We start from the raw sequence: 8,105 nt of genomic DNA, 5'->3' as shown, positions 1-8,105 counted from the left end.
CTAGCACGGCCTGCTCATGGTTCCTGGTTCCTGGTTCCTGGAGATGTCTGAGGCCACCATCGGCTGTGTGTTTATGTGTGTGTGACTCTCTCTCTCTTTCTCTCTCTCTCTCTCTCTCTCTCTCTCTCTCTCTCTCTCTCTCTCCCTTAGGTGTGTAAACACGTGGTCATCAGGGACTCAAAGGTTGTTCTGCTGGACCTCAGGTGACAGACAGGAAGTGCTGTCCGTCTTTTATTTTGAAGTTTGTTCTTGAACTTTTTTGGTGGTAAATAGAAAAAAATCTATTTTTGTTTTTGTGAATCAGTTTCTGCTGCAGTGACATCATACGTGACATCATACGTGACATCTGTGACATCATCTGTGGCGTGTTCAGTGTGCCTTCTGATGAAAACACGGCGTTTGTTTATTTCAAACCAGCAAAGTATAAAACTGTGACCAGGAAACAGCCCAGGTGCATTCTGGGACACTAAATCCGTTTTTGTGTGAATCTGAACCGGACCAGAACTCAGAGACTTTCAAAATAAAAGCTGGATCCACCTGAACTCCGGCTCGGTATTGGACTTTTATTTTAACATCTTCTTGAACGTCACTTGATTATTGCGTGTGTCTGTGTTTATTTTCATAATAAAACACTTCCTGTTATTTGAGCTGTCAGTCTTTCTTCTTTAATCTTAAAGTTTTTAGCTGAAGTCTTTCTGTCCGTCTGGTCTCTGCGGTCTGAAGCTGGAACTCCTTTTAAATGCTAACCCTGCCCCTTCCTCTGTTACCCTGACAACATTGAACTCAAACATCAGAACCTGACAACTGATGACAGACAGACAGATAGACATTTACAGTCACAGACCGACAGATACAGTCACAGATAGACAGTCACAGACAGACAGTTATCAAATCAAATCAGATTTATGCCCAAAGTCACAGTCCATTTTCCTCTGAGGCTTTACAATCTGTACAGGGAGTGACACCCTCTGTCCTTAGACAATGAATTACAATGAATGGGGGGGGGTTATGGTTAGTTATGGCAGCATAACTAAGGGATGACCTGAGCCAGCACTAGCTATAAGCTCTATCAAAAAGGAAAGTCTTCAGTCTACTCTTAAAGGTGTTGACCGTGTCTGCCTCCTAGTTTGTTCCACAGAAGAGGAGCCTGATAGCTGAAAGCTCTGGCGAAGAGGAGCCTGATAGCTGAAAGCTCTGGCTCCCAATCTACTTTTGCAGACTATAGGAACCACAAGGAACCCAGCATCCTGAGAGCACAGTGTTCTAGAGGGGTAGTAAGGTACTATGAGCTCTTTTAGATATGATGGTGCCTGACCATGAAGAGCTTTGTAAGTAAGGAGAAGAATTTAAATTCTATTCTAGATTTAACAGGGAGCCAATGCAAGGAAGCCAGAATGGGAGAGATGTGATCTCTGATCTTGGTTCCTGTCAGAACACGTGCAGCAGCATTCTGAATTAACTGCAAAGTCCTAAGAGACTTATTGGAGCAGCCTGATAACAAAGAGTTACAATAGTCCAGCCTAGAAGTAACAAATGCGTGGACTAGTTTTTCTGCATCCGCTTGAGAGACAATGCGTCTGATTTTAGCGATGTTACGTAAGTGGAAGAATGCAGTCCTCGAAATTTGTTTTATGTGGACGTTAAAGGACAAATCCTGATCAAAAACAACTCCAAGATTCTTTACAGTGGAGCTGGAGGCCAGGGTGATCCCATCTAAAGTAACTAAGTCTCTAGAAAGAGAGTTTCTGAGGTGTTTGGGTCCAATTACAAGAACTTCAGTTTTGTCTGAATTTAACATCAAAAAATTGTAGGTCATCCAACTTTTTATATCCTTAAGGCATGCTTGGAGTTTAGTTAACTGATTGGTTGCATCAGGCTTGATCGATAAATATAATTGGGTGTCGTCAGCATAACAATGAAAATTGATAGAGTGATTCCTAATAATGTTCCCTAAAGGAAGCATATATAAACTGAATAGAAGTGGTCCAAGTACAGAACCTTGTGGGACTCCATGACAAACTTTGGTCTGCATGGAGGATTCATCATTGACGTGAACAAACTGAGATCGATCTAAAAAGTACGATTTAAACCAGCTTAGGGCGGTTCCTTTGATGCCAATTCGATGTTCCAGTCTCTGTAAAAGAATTTGATGGTCAATGGTGTCAAATGCAGCACTAAGATCTAACAGGACAAGTACAGAGATGAGTCCTTTGTCTGATGCCATTAGGAGGTCATTTGTAACTTTGACTAATGTGGTCTCTGTGCTATGATGCACTCTAAATCCTGACTGAAAATCCTCAAATAGACTATTGTTATGGAGAAAGTCACACAGCTGATTAGCTACAGCTTTCTCAAGTATCTTAGACAGAAAGGGAAGGTTTGATATCGGTCTGTAGTTGGCTAAGACCTCTGGGTCTAGAGTGGGCTTTTTAAGAAGAGGTTTAATTACAGCTACCTTAAAGGACTGTGGTACATATCCTGATAATAAAGACAGATTAATCATATCCAATAACGAATTACTAACTAGAGGTAAAACATCCTTGAGCAACCTGGTTGGGATGGAGTCTAAGAGACAGGTTGACGGCTTAGCTGCAGAAATGATTAAAGTTATTTGATGAAGGTCGATGGGAGAAAAACAGTCTAATAGAGAGTCTAATGGTCACAGACAGAGAGACAGTCACAGACAGACAGTTACAGTCACAGACAGTTACAGTCACAGACAGACAGACAGTCACAGACAGACAGTTGCAGTCACAGACAGACAGACAGTCACAGACAGACAGTTGCAGTCACAGACAGACAGTTGCAGTCACAGACAGAGAGACAGTTACAGTCACAGACAGACAGACAGACAGACAGTTGCAGTCACAGACAGAGAGACAGTTACAGTCACAGACAGACAGACAGACAGACAGTTACAGTCACAGACAGACAGTTACAGTCACAGACAGACAGACAGTTACAGTCACAGACAGTCACAGACAGACAGTTACAGTCTCAGACAGTTACAGTCACAGACAGACAGACAGTCACAGACAGACAGACAGTTACAGTCACAGACAGACAGTTGCAGTCACAGACAGACAGACAGTTACAGACAGTTACAGTCACAGACAGGCAGACAGTCACAGACAGACAGTTACAGACAGACAGACAGTTACAGTCACAGACAGACAGACAGTCACAGACAGACAGTTGCAGTCACAGACAGACAGACAGTTACAGTCACAGACAGGCAGACAGGTTTCTTGTATGAGCTCTTTATTGTCGTTCTTTCACACGTTCACTTCCTGTTTATAATGCAGACAGCACTGTGAGGCCACGCCTCCTGCTCATCGCATCATCATACACTGTGTGACATCATCATACACTGTGTGACATCATCATACACTGTGTGACATCAAGCTTCCTTCATCAAAAACACTTCCTGACAAACAGTACCAACATGGAAGATGGCGGGGTGGGGCCACAGGGGCGGAGCCACAGGTGGAGGTGAGGTGGGAGGGGCGGGGCTTTAAAGATGGAGGACGAGTTCTGCGCTCACAGAAGATGTTTGAAGGTTCAGTCACATTACAAAAGACGACATAACTTCCTGTTTACCAGCTGTCAAAATAAAAGCCTTTCTGCTGCCGCCGTGGGGATGCTGGTCTGGTATCTGCTAGCTCGTGGTTGGTGAGGCTAAAATAAGACGCTGTGAGGGGGCGGGGTCTCGTCGATCTGTCTAGAAGCACTTGCGGTGGACGATGGATGGCCCGGCCTCGTCGTACTCCTGCTTACTGATCCACATCTGCTGGAAGGTGGAGAGGGAGGCAAGGATGGAGCCGCCAATCCACACCGAGTACTTCCTCTCTGGAGGGGCGATGATCTGAGGATAGGACGGGCACGGTTAACTCAGGTTAACTCAGGTTAACTGACATTAACTCAGGTTAACTCAGGTTAACTCAGGTTAACTGACGTTAACTCAGGTTAACTGAGGTTAACTCAGGTTAACTGACGTTAACTCAGGTTAACTGACGTTAACTCAGGTTAACTCAGGTTAACTGACCTTAACTCAGGTTAACTTTCTATTTCACAATAAGAGCTTTGATTCTTTTCAGGAAACCCATCCTGGTTCTGGTTCTGGTTCCAGTTCTGGCTCACCTTGATCTTCATGGTGCTCGGGGCCAGCGCAGTGATCTCCTTCTGCATGCGGTCGGCGATGCCCGGGTACATGGTGGTCCCTCCGGACAGAACATTGTTGGCGTACAGATCCTTCCTGATGTCGATGTCACACTTCATGATGCTGTTATAGGTTGTCTCATGGATACCTGCTGACTCCATACCTGAGGACAGACAGGTGAGGAGAACAGACACGTAAACAGACAGGTAGGCGGACAGACATATAGGCAGACAGACATGTAGACAGACAGGTGTCTGACCGATAAAGGACGGCTGGAAGAGCGTCTCTGGGCAGCGGAACCTCTCGTTGCCGATGGTGATGACCTGTCCATCAGGAAGCTCGTAGCTCTTCTCAAGTGAGGACGAGGTCGCCGCCGTCCCCATCTCGTTCTCGAAGTCCAGAGCGACGTAGCACAGCTTCTCCTTGATGTCCCGCACAATCTCTCTCTCCGCTGTGGACACAAGAACACGTACGTGAGACACGCCACACATTACCGTGGGCTACAAACACAACTGATGAGGTCATACCGGTGGTGACAAAGCTGTAGCCACGCTCTGTCAGGATCTTCATGAGGTAGTCTGTGAGGTCACGACCCGCCAGGTCCAACCTCATGATGGCGTGAGGCAGAGCATAACCCTCGTAGATCGGCACGTTGTGGGTGACTCCATCACCAGAGTCCAGGACGATACCTGAGACAGGCAGCAAACAGTGAGACAGATAGACAGGCAGTGAGACAGGCAGACAAATTACCCATCAGCTAACACCACTTAGCTTCAGTTAGCATATTGAGCTTTAAGCTAACGTGAGGAGGAGTGTGGTCCAACCTGTGGTGCGTCCGGAGGCGTACAGAGACAGGACGGCCTGGATGGCCACGTACATGGCAGGAACATTAAAGGTCTCGAACATGATCTGAAACAATCAATACATCTCATCAATAACAGAACCGATTGACCCGACCAGTAGTTGACAGAATCAGGACAGGCATACTGGGCTACAACATATACTGTGTGTAGCACTGTGTGTAGCACTGTGTGTAGCACTGTGTGTAGCACTGCAGTAGTACCTGTGTCATCTTCTCCCTGTTGGCTTTGGGGTTGAGTGGAGCTTCGGTCAGCAGGGTCGGATGTTCCTCTGGAGCCACTCGCAGCTCGTTATAGAACGAGTGATGCCAGATCTGACCAATCACAGGGCAGATCCCCATCATCATTATTTATATGACTAATAATAATAATAACAACAATTATTATAATAATAAAGGGTTGTTGTTAAACCTTTTCCATGTCGTCCCAGTTGGTGATGATTCCATGTTCGATCGGATATTTCAGCGTGAGGATTCCTCGTTTGCTCTGAGCCTCGTCTCCAACATAACTGTCCTTCTGCCCCATTCCCACCATCACTCCCTGAACATGACAACAACATGTGACATGTCAACAACAACATGTTAACAACATGTATGATAAAAAGCAGCAGTGTTAACATAATCATTAGCCTGCCCCTGCGTGTGGACCAATCAGCTGTCACCTGGTGCCTGGGCCGGCCCACGATGGAGGGGAAGACGGCTCTGGGGGCGTCGTCGCCGGCAAAGCCGGCCTTACACAGACCGGAGCCATTATCACAGACCAGAGCGGTGCTCTCCTCATCATCACACATGACTGCAGGGGGCGCTGTGGGCGAGCAAGGACACTAGAGTCACACTGAGAGACAGACAGAAAGAGACAGACAGACAGAGAGAGAAGGACAGAGAGAGAGAGGGACAGAGAGGGAGAGAGACAGGCAGACAGAAAGAGACAGACAGACAGACAGACAGACAGACAGAGAGACAGACAGACAGAAAGAGACAGACAGACAGAGAGACAGACAGAGAGAGAGACAGACAGACAGACAGACAGACAGAGAGACAGAAAGAGACAGACAGACAGACAGACAGACAGACAGACAGACAGAGAGAGAGAGGGACAGACAGACAGAGAGGTGGGGTTATTGATGAAGACGATCAGATCATAAATTATAAACGTTGTCGTGGCGTGTTGGTCACGTGTTGGATCAGCTGACTTGGAGTTGTGAGGTTTTCATGTGACAGCAGTGACATCATCACCCCCCTCCCCCCACAATGCACCTCTGCAGCCCTCCACTCAGCCAGCAACAAAGCACTCTGGGAAAACTTCCTAATTAGGGCATGAAGCCGAAAACATGACTGAGTTTGGTATGTTGATGTTCAGAGAGACTGGCAGAGAGACAGACAGGCTGAGAGGACGACAGGCTGAGAGGACGACAAGCTGAGAGGACGACAAGCAGAGAGACAGACAGGCTGAGAGACTAAGAGGACGACAGGCCGAGAGAACGACAGGCTGACAGTGTAACCTGTCTGTAACTGTCTGTCTCACTGAGAGAGACAGACAGGTCATCAACCATATTTGGTCGTGTCTTCTGATTCTTGGTTGTTTTTCTGCCCTCAGTTTGGTCTGCTGGTTTTTTATGAATCTGAACAGCTGCTACATACGTGAGTTCACGTCACGTGAGTTCACGTGAACTCACGTGACGTGAACTCACGTCACGTAAGTTCACGTCACGTGAGTTCACGTGTTTTAAAGATTTAAACAGGAAGCTTCAGGTCAGCTCGCTGCAGTGTTTATATTTCCCGCCTCCAGCCGGTCCGATGGTCTTATCATGTTGATCAGCTGATCTGACTGATGCTGATGATCAATGACGGATCAATGACGGATCAATGAGTCACGATCAGTTCTTACAACAAGTAGAGAGCTTTCATCACTGACCCGGCTCACCTCACAGAACCAGACCTCAGAACTTTAACGCTGAGTCATCAGAACCACAAACTGACTTTAAACCTTCAACACCAACAGAACACGGACTCAAACCTCCAACACCTCCAACACCTCCACCCTACAGCCATCACAAACACACACCTCCATCACAAACACACACCTCCACCCTACAGCCATCACAAACACACACCTCCATCACAAACACACACCTCCACCCTACAGCTATCAGAAACACACACCTCCACCCTACAGCTATCACAAACACACACCTCCACCCTACAGCCACCAGAAACACACACCTCCACCCTACAGCTATCAGAAACACACACCTCCATCCTACAGCCATCAGAAACACACACCTCCACCCTAGAGCTATCACAAACACACACCTCCACCCTACAGCTATCACAAACACACACCTCCACCCTACAGCTATCAGAAACACACACCTCCACCCTACAGCCACCAGAAACACACACCTCCATCCTACAGCTATCAGAAACACACACCTCCACCCTAGAGCTATCAGAAACATTTATGGAGTCTGACTGAGGCTACAAACAAAGAGGAGGTCAGCAGGTGCAACAAGAAGGAGAGGAGGAGGTGGAGGAGCTTTGGGAGGATGGTGTAAAATAACTTTTTACAACTTTTCCACAGAAAAACAAAGAGGGGAGGAGGAGGAGGAGGAGGTGAAGGGGAGATGAAGAGGAAAACTTTATCCATAGTTAAAAACAAAGAAAGGAGCAGGTGATGGAGGTGAAGAGGAGGTGGAGGAGTCTTACCGTGGCGGTGCAGGGCCTGCTGGGACGTGGGGGGGGGGGCAGGACAGAAGTGAGAGTCTGAAGCCTGCGACTGAGTTTATCAACCCTCCACCTCCTCTATCCATCCCTCCATTCCAAACATGGACCGGGCCTCCTCCTCCTCCTCCTCCTCCCTCTCTCCTCCTCCTCCTCCTCCTCCTCGTCTTCCTCCCTCTCTCTCTCTTGATTCCTTTTAGGGCAGGCCCCGAGGGGAGCAGCCAATCAGACGGCTGACGGCGCCACCGGACTTTCTCCCATAATTCACTGCATTCCTCAGAGAGAGATGGAGGGTGGGGGGACAGACAGACAGACAGACAGCCAAGCAGCCAAGCAGACAGGCAGACAGACAGACAGACAGACAAG

At 47.5% G+C, this 8,105-nt stretch overlaps 2 protein-coding genes across 9 annotated transcripts in view; one reads left to right on the top strand and one right to left on the bottom strand.

Moving 5' to 3' along the window:
* stambpl1 (STAM binding protein-like 1) overlaps positions 1-642 on the top strand; it is a 20,446-nt gene extending 19,804 nt beyond the window's left edge. For 4 of the 7 annotated variants that reach the window (XR_003462186.1, XM_027277098.1, XM_027277102.1 and 1 more), the window contains one exon: positions 151-443. Coding sequence is in view for 6 of the 7 variants with exons in the window: in XM_027277100.1 (XP_027132901.1) it covers positions 151-207 (57 nt within the window). In the remaining variant the exon portion in view is untranslated. Of the gene's footprint in view, positions 1-150 lie in introns of all 7 variants that reach the window. The other 3 variants (XM_027277096.1, XM_019259799.2, XM_027277099.1) reach the window with 2 other exon arrangements.
* Positions 643-3,244: 2,602 nt separating this feature from the next.
* Positions 3,245-7,874, bottom strand: acta2 (actin alpha 2, smooth muscle). Of its 2 annotated transcripts, none has more exons than XM_019259821.2 (9): positions 7,725-7,874; positions 5,681-5,853; positions 5,431-5,559; positions 5,223-5,333; positions 4,984-5,068; positions 4,687-4,848; positions 4,419-4,610; positions 4,141-4,322; positions 3,245-3,865 (listed from the first exon to the last, which is right to left on the bottom strand). In XM_019259821.2, exons 2-9 carry the CDS (start codon positions 5,807-5,809, stop codon positions 3,722-3,724), a joined length of 1,134 nt encoding a protein of 377 aa, XP_019115366.1. In that variant the 5' UTR covers positions 5,810-5,853; positions 7,725-7,874; the 3' UTR covers positions 3,245-3,721. The 2 variants fall into 2 exon arrangements, with proteins under 2 accessions (XP_019115366.1, XP_019115367.1); XM_019259822.2 differs by having other exon boundaries at positions 5,681-5,823; positions 7,725-7,852.
* Between the last annotated feature and the right edge of the window lie 231 nt (positions 7,875-8,105).

This window comes from Larimichthys crocea, unplaced genomic scaffold (assembly GCF_000972845.2).
Source record: "Larimichthys crocea isolate SSNF unplaced genomic scaffold, L_crocea_2.0 scaffold83, whole genome shotgun sequence".
NCBI classification, from domain to species: domain Eukaryota; kingdom Metazoa; phylum Chordata; class Actinopteri; family Sciaenidae; genus Larimichthys; species Larimichthys crocea.
The sequence above is the reverse complement of the archived record's forward strand: the minus strand, read 5'-3'. Positions and strand labels throughout refer to the sequence as shown.